Here is a 12,609-nt window from a genome sequence, read left to right on the forward strand (position 1 = left end):
ACAGAGATTGTTAAAACGTTTCCAACTGTATGCAAGTTGAACTAAATAACTATTTATTTCCTTCTAGTGTTCCTCTTGTGAGGGAATGATTTGAGTTTAACATCAAATAAATCCATTGATCACTTGTCCATTAAAAGAGAACAGATATCTTAGCAGGCTAATAAATACCTTTATTAACCAACATTGACATCAAGAGAAAGTAAAAAAAAACCTTCCATAGAGTAGAATACCTACTGCATCATGTCCTAAATTCTAATCTACTTACAATGTGTAGATTTGGCATCCAAAAATATGTATGCAACCATAAAGCATACTGTGGTTCCTTCTACATCAGGGAACAGTGCAGGCCAATAGGAGAGGATCACCAAAGGAAAAAAGCTTATGCTGAGGACATGATGTTTTACACATTTCAGGGATTCACTTTTCCTTGTTCAAACTGTTATCTGAAAGGAGACCAGTTTATTCACTTAGAAACTGCTTCATGATGGGAACTGTATTTGGATGTCACTTCAGAAGCACACTTGTGATCCCAACTGAAAAGTGAATACAAATGAACTCACGGTGAATTTATATTTTCTTAAACATTAAACTACAGATGTAAAGATTTCCACAATGAGGAAAAATTTAGAAGGCTTCCAGATTTAGTGCAACTGATGCACTGGAAAGCTCTGTGAAACTAAGAAAGCAAGACTGTATTCATCTGGACTGGAAGAAAGAAAGAAATACATTAGCAGAGAAATATATTAGCAGTTGTCACTTTTCTCCCTTTGCATCAAAGGAAATTGCTTGGCAAGCATCAGGAGAGAAATCTAAATAATATGAAATAGTTACACTATATTCCAGCAGAGAATAAGAGATGAAGGACCTTCCAAGAACAAAGTCCTGTAGAGCAGTTTGTAACATAGTCACATCTGTCTTATCGAAATAGCTTATCTTTTCCTCAATCAAAAATAACATTTCTGAGGTGATGAAATAGAGTAATTCTGCATGCAGCTTATGACTTACTTTCAGTAGTGTCTCAAGGCAATAACAAGATACAGTATCTTTGTACAAAATCACGTGTCTGATTTTTCTTTCAAGTTCTAGTGCTTTAGAAGCATTTGTAATGTTTGCTGACCTATCAGTAGTTTAATTTGGGGGGGTCTAAAAATTGATTTCTCTAATTCTGACTGTTGAAGCTATGAGATGGGCTTTGATCTGTTGTCCAGATTTGTGCAGTAGCTCCAGAAGCAGCTTTTAAGCATTAGATGTGGCACTATTTAAAGCATATCAAGAGTGGCACATGTGAAGAACTATCTCCCTGTTTCCTTTTGAACATAAAAAGCTTTTGTCTGATACATGTTGATGGATCTTGTTCTTTTGATATTGAATGCTTGTAATACTGATACTAAATAAAAGGAATTAATGTGGAACTCAGGAGTACCTATTGGGACATCTTACTGTGCCTCTCCTGTCATTTGAAGTTTCTCACTCAATTTTCAGTATGTCTGCATAGCAAAAACATGGTTGTAGAATGTATTAATCACCTATGTTAGTTTAATCAAATTAGGATCAGTCAGTTAAGCAGTACAGTTTTTGTTGCTTATTGTCAGTCAGAGTAGACGCTCTTGGGGATGCCTGATTCAGATTCTGCCAAGATTTGTGTTTCCAATTCTTTACTACTACCATGTTTATTTGAAAATCTGTGGATATATCATCAAATACTATTATCATGCTACTGTTCTGTTTAGTTGTTAGGTAACTGCCAAAATCTTGATGCTTTTTCATGCATGATTGATTGTCTTGATGATGGGCTTGTCTGTGTTACAAGTATAGAAACACATAAGGTACTTATGTGTGTGCTAACTCCAAAACCACAAACTGTGGATCACGGCTTTTGCACCTAGACTTGCTCTCTGGGCATGAGTTCTAACAAGGCAGTGTTGTGCTGATGCCTGTTCCCCCAGGTTAAGAGCTCTATGACACTATGTGGATGAGGACCTTGTGATTGATGGTTCTAGTAAAGCTTTGTGTGTCAACATGTGCTAGATGTATTATTTGGCCGTTATTCCTGCTATCTTGAGTATTTCTTCATTGCATAGTGTAATTTATTTGACTTATTTAATAAATCTTGCATTTTGCTTGAGGTTTACATTAGGATTTGGCAGCAGCTTCTGGTTCCTGTACCCAAGGAAATGAATGGTTATCTTTCCTATGGGGAAATAAGTGGATTGCCAATTGGACTGTGCTGCATTAACCAAGTTTAACACCAATACAAGAGAAGGATGAGACCACGACCGTGTCAGTGGTTACACAAGTAGTTCCTTGATGCCATAACCTTTACATTGCCCTGAGAAAGCAGCACGCATTAGAGAATTTATGATTTTATTTCTGAAAATTTCATTCTTCAAGGTGATAATATAGCATTATATTTTCAAGGAAGACTGCATTTTTTAGGTAAGACAGTTGAGTGGTCATGTAATGTTTGATCCCTATAGCTTCACAAATAAATTTAATGAAATATTTTTTGTGAGGAAAAAATGTAAAAGGCTCAGGTTGGTTTCCAGTCTTCCTGTACAGATCTTGGGAAACAAAAAAATGGAAATTATTTCTTTCCTCCCAGTTGTCACCTAAACGCATTAACCTGGGTTAATCAATTAAAGATGTGTCTTTAACCATTAAATTTGATTACAATGTCACTTGTCTTTTTTTTATATTAATTTTTGCTGTATAACAACAATCCAATTTCTGTCTGTCTTAAACTGCTTAAGTTAGTGTTAGTTTTCACTAAGATCACAGTTGTCTTATGCAGGTGAGTGTTTAGGTCCCTGAGTATGCATAGAGTTTGACATTCAGTTAGAGTATGTAGAAAATTCAGTCTTCAAACAATAACTGTTTAAACCCAGCTTCAAATAATTTTTTTTAGTCAGTTTCCTAATGTGCCATCACTGAAAAATCTAAGAATGCAACCTCATACAATGATTTTAAATGCCTGTGAGTCAATGAAAGAAATATGGTCTTTCTCTTGTTTTTTTGCTGAACAGCCTGTATCTTTTATCTTGTCACATAGTTCAATGGCATAGAATTACAATAAGTTATTTTTGCAATTATCAAACTCTTCAACTTCTTTTTGGCATTTAATGAACCTCAGAAGTTGTTTATTGCTTCATATACTTTGCCATCATGAATATTAGCCTTTAATTAACTGGAACACTAATTTTAATCTTTCTAGTTATTTTGCAACAAATATTTTTGTTAGGTTGAAGAAGATAGTATTTGTTACTGTTTTTCCAATAAATGGAATACTTTCAGAATGACCTTTTTGTCAGTAATTATAGTAATATGAAATGTAAGAAGACAAAGCTCATTATCACATAGGAAAGCATTGTGTGATTACTTTTTGTGTATTTCACTTGTCAGCATAAAATCACAGAGGAGCCTCAGCTGAGAGAAACTTATAGAGATCATCTGGTTCAGGCCTCCGTTGAAAGCTGGGTCACTGATTTGTCTTTTGCAGATTCTTGCCTGGCCAAATCAAATATTTTCAAGGAGATTCCACCACTTCTCTGAGCAACCTATTCCAGTGTTTCCTTTTTGTCTGATGGTTCTTCTGTTGTATCCAGACACAATTTCTCTTGAAGTAATTTGCACTCATTGCCTCTTGCTCTGTGCATCCTTCTGAAGACAATATACATCCATCTTCTCCATATCTGCTGGGTATTAGAAGATTGTGGTTAGATCCTGCCCTAAGCCTTCTCTTCTCTGGACTAAACACATCCAATTTCTTGAACCTTCTGTCAAGATCTCCAGACTCCTAATGTTCTTCATGGTCCTCTGCTAGACATGGACCAGTAGGACTAGAACTGGACACAATATTCCAGATGTGTCCTGATCTGTTGGCTATACCCTTATTAATACAATCCAGGGCTCATTCTGTGTTTGTTGCTGCAAAGACTGCTAACTCAAGTTCAGTGCTTCCCATGAGAATCCCCAGGTCCCTTCCAGCAAAGCTACAGCCCAGCTATTCAGATCCCACCCAACTTGTACTGCTGTTTGGAATTTTTCGATCTCATGTGCAAGACATTACATTTATGCAAATCTTGTTGGACTGGTCTTCTAATTTGTGAAGGCCTGTCTGCATGATGGCTGTTTCTTCTCCTTTCAATTTGGTATGATCCACAAACTTTCAAAGCAAGCATTCAGTTCTGTCATCCACATCTGTTATAGAGATGTTGAACAGTATCAAACCCAATACCAGCCTCTAGGAACTCCCTTTGCAACTGCTCCCCAATGAGCCAGTGAAAGCGTACTTAGTCTTACCCTAAGAGTTCAAACTGTGACATTTCTTTAAGATTTTGAATAGCACATTTTATGTAAGCAGCTTGGTAAATAAGATTGCTTCAGCTCTCACCAGATCAGTAGGTATTATCCCTCTGGCTTCTACATTTGGAAATTAGGGACTAGTTTTGTCTTCAGAAACTGTCACATTACAGCTAGGAAGGTCCTAATGAGTTGTACGTGGAGAATTAATAAATCTCCATGAAGAAAAGACCTTTTAAGAACCATCATTCAGCTGTTAGGAGAGACTGTTCAACAGTTTTCTACTGTGAGAAATATATCTTCTGTATGAAAAGCAAAAAAGAAGTTTTTGGAGAATTTGACTGGCCTAGCGCTTTTGAGACAGCTTCTCACTCTGGATACTCTATTCCAGAATCTAACTGCTACATTTTTTATTACTTTTTAATAGCAATTAATCTGAATTCAAGACTGGCATTCCTGTATTGTGATAGGCTGCAAAGAGAAAACAAAAAGAAGTCTGGTCTCAAAAAGGGCTACTTTAAATCTAAGTATAGGAAAATAAATACATAAACCAAAATACATCAGGATCAGGAATTAAAAAAAAAATAAAAAAAGAGAAAATTGTACACATAAACTTTTCCCTCAGACTATGCATGACTAGAATGACCCAAAGAGATGTCTGCATTGGGGAACAGTGCTCAGAGTACCAAATATGATAGTGGTGGTCTCCTTAGTAATGAAGATGGAACAGAAAAGAAACTGTTTGCAAAAGGTACTAGCTCAGTGCAGTCACTCTAGTGAATGTCTCATAATCTACATTTATCAGATGCCAATAAAAGGAACAAGTTGTCTCCATGGAATAAACTTAAAGCAGAGCGACAGTACTCTTCAGTCATGCAAGATACCATATCTTCAATGCAGGGACAGTGCCACTGTCTTCCTGATCGCTGATATTTCTTTCTTCTAGACAGATGTTAGTCTCATTCCTGTGTAGATAATTTCATTCCTTTGAAGTCAGTTACTCTTTCTGGTATTTAAAGGTCTCTATGCCCATTGCAGACCAATCTGACAAGAAAAGCATCTTAAAGACAAAGGGAAAAACAATATCTCTTTCTTGAGACTATTTTCAAGCAGGTGTTATGCTACTACTTCTCTAGCTATACATACTGCTTCAGTAGTCATATAGTACCAGATGTGTTGGATGGGTAAGAAAGTCTGTGAAATGGAGACAATAATTACATGTAATATTGAAATTAGGGAAATGATGATAGATAAAAGTTACTAATGGAACTTCTAAGAAGTGGTTTTAAGGCTAACCTTATTTAATATTTTCATTGAAAAAAATCATGATTGTATAATGAAATTTAGAGTTGACATAATGTTTGGAGCTCATATTAAAACAGATGAAGATCATAGTGTCACACAGAAGTGGAAGCCTTTGAGAATTGGTATAATAGAAATAGAATTAAATATATTAGTACAAAGTACAACATAATGCACTTAAAACTAATGACAAGAAATTATGTTATTAGCATAGAGCTCATCAGCTGGAAAAGATAGTTGCTGGAGCAGTTAATCAATGTATATCACGTAACCAATGGGATGCCAGTGTGATGTGGCCATGAGAGACTAAATGTAAGGCTAGTAGATCTACCAGACAGACTGTATCATGTGAAAAGATAATATTATATAAATAGAAATGGTATTTCTGATCACTGACAATTAGGATTTAGTCAACCTGAATAGATTTATTTTTCATCAACTTTTCCAGTCATGGCTTGAATGTACAGAAACTTGTTGTATTTCCTACACTGACTTTTGGCAAAGAGTTCCAGAAATCCACTGTTTGCTGCATGAATGCGTAACTACATTTGTTTGTTGCAAACTTCTTACTGACTAGATTTTTTTTTATGTTCCATGCTTTTACTGAAGGAGATGGTGGAAAATCTGTCCTTATTCATTTTCTCTGTAATGTCTTGATTGTATAGTTCTTTATTTTATTCCTCCTTAGTAATCATTTTCCCAGTTTATTCTGTTCTTGTAAAAGCAATTCCATACCCTCAGTCATTATCTTTCTCTGAACCTTTTCTAATTTTACCATATCTTTTTTTGAGATAATTTTTTTTGAGAATTGTAGGCAGATCAGAGTAGACATACTACTTAAGATGGGGTTTCTAACCATCTTGTAAGGACAACAGAATGGGTTTGATAACCAAGGTACTTTTAGTCTTTCTAGCGTCTTTGTTCCTGAATAAAGAACTGGAAGAAGTTGAAATGACATAAACATATTTTCTAGAAAAGTTATAAGTTACGTTAGGAAAAGGGTCATAGTAAATTTACTAACATAAGTCGGAAGAATAAAACATTTTGTATCAGATAAGATGCAATTTGGGATTGCATTAACTACCTGTAATTATGAGAGTCTGGGAGAAATAATTCAGATTGTATCTCATAGTCAAGACAACATATTCTTTATCAATAATGTAAGTTAAAATTTAATATAACTGGGACTTCTAATACTGTACAGAAAATAAAGTTTTAAAGGCTGTATGAAGGACCTGTTTATGAAAAATACACAAAAAGAACAGATGCTCAGTAACTCATAGAATTCTCTGAAATGAAAAAACAAACAAACAAACAAAGACCAAAAAACCAAGTGAAAGTACTTAGACTAGTGGCATAGAAAAAATTATTCCTCTGCAGAAGAATAAGTTTTATTTGCATTGGATAGAAATGCTTCTCTTGGAGTCTTACTCTCAACTGCTGCAGTATGCATTTACTAAGCAAAGTTACGACTGTGCATATCAAATCTATTTGCACTGGACATGATCTATCAGGGACAGCAATATGCAACAATAGGTCACAGTTTAGTAACACTAATGTAAGCTATTTTTAGGAAAATACAGTGTAGTTTTATCACTAGCGGACCCTTCTACTTCAGCTAGTGGAAAATGATGTCAAAATACTTTGAAGGAAAAAAGTGCCAAGTCAAATTTAGATCTGTAGTTAGCTGAGTTAAATTGCAGAATAGCTGAAATGAAACAAAGGATGTTACATGTTTGCATTCTGTTCACTGGAAAGCTGAATGTCTGTACTGCTAGAAACTAATATAAGGGCCATTGAAGACAAAGAAACAAATAGAACAATACAAAATACTAGATCTGATTTATGATCCTTGAAGCTCTCACCTTGTTTTTGAAACTTACACATTCTGTGTTATAAAAGGTAGCAAGTTATAAAAGCGTTTTTGACAAAAGGGATATGCAGAGAACTGTAGAAAGTCTGTATTCCAGATGTACCGCTATAGAGTTTCTCAAGAAAGAATCAGTTGTCAAGGACATTTGAGATTAGTTTAACTCTTAGACTCTCTTAGGCTCTTTTAGCATTTGAGATTAGCTTTGTTAATTTTCTTAGACAATAGATTTCTTATAAGTACTTGAAATTCTGTTATCTTAGTGTCAATTGTTAGTTGCTGTTATTACCATATTTGTATGAGAAAAAGATTCCAGTGTGAGCGTTTTGGAATTGGACTGTCATTCAACCTATGCAATATGCTAAACCAGCAGTAACTCAGATAAGGAACTAAGTGGAGCTAAATCAAATTTCCTCACAGGCAGAGGGGAGAGGTCTGAGAGAAGACCTTCATTCTTTCCAGTGCTTCAGCCATAAATACGGAAGGACTGGGAGTCATATCAAAGCCAAATCCATAGCATTTGGAGAAGGGATTTGCTAAAGGAGATTACCTAATCTCATTACCTAATGACTAGGGAAAGACAATGGAAGGTGTGGACAGTAATATTAGGTGGAAATCAAATCAAATTACTTCTAGAAAGAAGCAAACATAAAAAGGAGAAATACTTAATTTTCCAACAACTTCTACTACATAATGTCAATACCTTCATGGTGTTTTAATCCTGCTTAAAAATACTGTGGTAATGGAGAGATCTGCTTTGAAATATAACCAGTTCTTATGGGACAATCTGAAAGTGGCAACAAAAAAACCAGTTAATAAAATCTGTAGATCACTAGCAAAATGTACTTTACACATGAAGTGACATGTAAAGAAGAAAGCAAACTATAATTTGGCAGATGAGCGTTATTCTTTCATATCTGTTTCTATTTAAGCCATGTAAATTAGGCTTTTTCTAAAAATATATTACCACTAAACTATGGGTTTTATTCTTGTTTTGTTTGTGGGTTTTTTTTAAGGTAAGAGGGCCCCCACTTGCAGGATCACAAAAAGAAAGACCAGCAAAGCCCACGGCATTTCGCAAGTTTTATGACAGAGGAGACTTTCCAATTGCCGTTGAACATGATACGATAGCAAACAAAATCGCCTGGAAGGTAAGTCATGGCACAGCTGTGACAGCCAGCTGAGCTTATTGAAGTGACATCTCTCATTGTCAAACAAAGTTAGCTTGCAAGTAAATACACTGAAATAATTTCTTAGCAAATGGAAGATGGTGGGAAAGTCATTAGAGAAAGGCCCCTGAGTCAGCTGTCTGCCTTGGCTAACAATTAAATTATATGCTGCAAAAAGGAAGATGACAGAGTTGCTTTGCCTTAGAGAATTGTCTCCTGCCCAATTCATCTCTATTTTTATGAGGACCTGGCAATGCAGCCTGTTTCAGGCAGTCCATCAAATGATGGAAGTGGCTGGATACAGTGAGCAGCAGCCATTTATCTCCCACAAATTTCACCTTCCTGCAGGACACTTCCAAATAGAAGCTTTAATTACCTAAATGGATAGGTCAAGATTGCCTGCTCCCTGAAAATGCAGAGCAGAATACAAACTAAGGCAGATTCTCATTCCACGGCTGTACTCGGTCTAGAGCATATGTCAGACAGCGTAATCGCTGTCATACGTGCCTCTGTTACAGGCTGACCTCCACTGCTGAAACCATTACAGCTCCGACATTTCTCTGACAAAAGGTTAATTGGCTTCAAAATAAATGTATCGCCTAATGACTCCATTCTAATGCAGCTGTGTTTCTCTCTAAAAGGCTTAGTGATGTTATTTGTAAAACTTGCCAATCTTCTAAGTAACTACCGCAGACTTTTAAATTTAATTTAAAAAATGAATGCTGATCTTTAACCTGCTCCTACTATTTAATTATTTTGGTTATTAGGAATTACTGTATTTTTTTGTCTTATTTATTGTACTACAATAAGATTTTGCTGGAAGCAGCGATAGTTACAGAAAATGAACACGATATGCATGAACAAAGTATATCAGATTTGTAGAATGTTATAAATTGTTCATTTCAAGCACATGATACCAATTTTAAATGTATAGCTATTTGGTCAAAACTTAAAGGAGGGATTTTGCAATCTTATAACGGATTCTACCTGTAATGAAGCCAACAGGATTAGTCCTATAGTGTGGTAAGTGGTACTATATTTGGTATTAACTAGATTTTTAAGGTAGCTTTTTCACTTATTGAAGTAGTGAAGAGAGATTTGTGCTACCATTTTGTTGCCTATATAGCAGTGTTGAATCAGCATAAGGAACAATTAATAGTTTTTGCACCAACGGGAATCTCTATCCAACAAGACTTTACCTTTGATCAAAATGAGATTCCAGTGCAATTGAGCTTTAGGCAACACTAGAAATTCCCTTACAGGACTAAAAACTCACAGGCTTACAACACAGGTCTGCACTCTGATCTTTCATCACCAGGTGATCACCCAAAGATGATCTTCAAGCAACTGCAAAAAAATCTGCACAATTTAGTTTTTATCTTGGGGCTTTATAATTTCTAATTTCTCAAAATCAGACTGAGAGGTACAGAAAAATTACCTCATTTTAATTGCATTTTGATGCATGTATTTGTCTCATAAGGACTGGCATTCCACTAGATGATGCTAGTGACTGCTTAGTTGACTTAGGACATGAGGAACTGGAATGAAGCTATATAAGAAGTTCAGATGGTAAATTAGGAAGAGGTTTTTCCCTGAGAGAGTGTCACTGGAACAGATTCCCCAGGGAAATGGTCACAGTAACAAGCCTATCAGTTTCTGGACAAAACTCTTAGTCATATTATTTAGGTAGTTCTGTGAAGAGCAAGGAGTTGGATTCGATAATCCTTATGGGTCTCTTGCAGCTTCCTAATTTGTTATCTACAAGCCTTCCAACCATAGATGAAAGTCTAGAGTAAGTGTTATATTCCTTTATCTGACTGTTTGAGTTGTTTGAAAACATACTACCATAAACAGTCACAGCGACAGAGTCTCTAGTCAAACATCCAGCGTTTATTTATTCTTAACAACATTTGCAGTCTTACAGATTTAATGTACACCTACCACAGTAAAACACTGGCATTTACCTAGTGCAATGTAGGACTGAGGTGTCATGCAACAGGGTTTTTTTGCTATTTCCTTTCTTTTGAAACAAATTATTGGACTTCAGCATGGGTTCCAGAAGGCAGCACAGTAGCAGAGTATTCCATTCGTACATTAGCACAGCCAGGTCAAACCTTATTTCCCTTATTCCATGCCACTTGATTTAGTCAAAAGTCAATCCAGACTGAGTTCTGTAGCAGGTACTTAAGAAAACAATACTGAAGTAGCAGAGTTACTTGAGATTTTTGTTTAGTTTGACATGCAACTATCATAGATTGTTGTGCAGTTTAAGTAGAGGAAGCAGGCAAATGGGAGTTTTCTAGTTCAAAAATTACATTAGATAGCTTCTAAATTCTTATAGGCTGCCCAGTGCTGCAAAAGGGCGAGAATGTTGTTCATCACTAGCTAATATTTAAAGGTATAGATAAATTAAGATCTATATTTTTCACTTGTTATTAGGGCATGCATATCCAACAGACATCTGATGGCTAACTTTGATCAGTTTATCGTATTTAATTGTAAATCTAATTAAATAAGTAAATTTTTTGCAAATATATTTTACTCAATACTGCTTAAATTCATGACAGTGAAAAGATATTTTGCTAATGAAATGTGTCTTGGCAAAATATCCTGTAAAACGTTGGCTGAACTATACTTATTTGCAGATGAAATAAATGGTTACAGTGATATTTTAATCCTGCTATAATTGCACAGTATCAACATTTTATTTTGAGAGGGGTTTTTTTTCTCTGTTTAGTTGTTATGTATATCATGCTTCATTTCACTCTTGTTAGTTTGTCTACCAAGTGGTGCATGAGAGAAAATGCAAGAGAGTCTCAGAAACCTGATTTTTTCTGATAAAAGAAAATACTAGAGGATTTTGTTCTTTCCTGCAAAATACACTGCTGTTTTTTCATTTTCTTCTTTGTTTTTTATAATTACTGAAACAAAACCATAACTATCAGACATTAAAGTTTTTGTTTGAAAACACTTTGAATTATTGTTCACTTTATTGTAATTCTGTAGACAGAATACAGTCAGTTTTAAGCTACAACAGGAGAATCTAAAATGGTTTAATATCCATGAATTGTGTTAATATGTACCAAAAAATATGCACAAATGATCCTTGATATTGTGACAGTTCTGCATACCCCTAATTTTAAATTAAGCCCATGATTAATCTCCTGTAAGAGCTGATTACATATGACTATGGTTGTAGACCTAAATAAAATATAAACTTAAACAAAACAGAACTATTTCTGAATAATTGCATGTGTTAAATATTTGATTATGAAATAATAGTGCTTTGTTTTTGTTTAGCTTAGTTATTTCCAAAATAATTTCTAGATTTATAAAGAGGCATTTTTACTCCAATTTAATCCTAAGCATAGACAAGATTAAACTATGATGTTTACCTTGGTACCTTTTCTCAGAAAAAAAAGAGACCAAAACAAATTGGATGTCACTACAAGACCATTATAGCAAGATGTGTGTTCTGTGTTAATTCTCAGTCTTTAAGTTTAGACAGATATCTCTTTGAATATTTCTGTAATTTTGGTTGGTAAGTTTTACTATTGTTAAAAGTTCAAATACACCTGTTTCAACCTAATGGAAGAAAATATATAAAAATATATGTTTACAACATATTATATACAAGAATGGGAAATCAAACCTGGTTTTAAGGAATAGCATCCAGAGGAAAAGAAAAAGGATTAAAAAAACTCTGATAATACCAAGCTAAAATTGTGTAGTACTAGAGGCTATAATCACATTTATTTCTAAAAGAGGAAGACATGATTGTCTTGGTGTTCCCAATTTTTGTTTTCAAAACTGGAAAAAAATTGTCCTTTTGTCATTTTCAAAAGATAAATATAGAGAATGACTTGTTAATTATGTCTATGAAAAAACCCTGACCTTTTTTCTAGCTCAGTACACAACTTTCTGGTTTTTATTGCAATTAAAGTGAAAAAATCATTACAAAATTAATTC

General features: G+C 34.8%; 1 protein-coding gene across 4 annotated transcripts in view; it reads left to right on the forward strand.

Annotated features, from left to right (window-relative positions):
• Window positions 1–12,609, forward strand: part of PACRG (parkin coregulated) — a 224,784-nt gene that overhangs the window by 39,084 nt on the left and 173,091 nt on the right. For all 4 annotated transcript variants that reach the window (XR_003526110.1, XR_003526109.1, XM_027634135.1 and 1 more), the window contains exon 3: window positions 8,488–8,622. Coding sequence is in view for 2 of the 4 variants with exons in the window: in XM_027634135.1 (XP_027489936.1) it covers window positions 8,488–8,622 (135 nt within the window). In the remaining 2 variants the exon portion in view is untranslated. The remainder of the gene's footprint in view (window positions 1–8,487; window positions 8,623–12,609) is intronic.

Source organism: Corapipo altera, unplaced genomic scaffold, assembly GCF_003945725.1.
Source record: "Corapipo altera isolate COAL_440 unplaced genomic scaffold, ASM394572v1 2b, whole genome shotgun sequence".
Lineage (NCBI taxonomy): Eukaryota > Metazoa > Chordata > Aves > Passeriformes > Pipridae > Corapipo > Corapipo altera.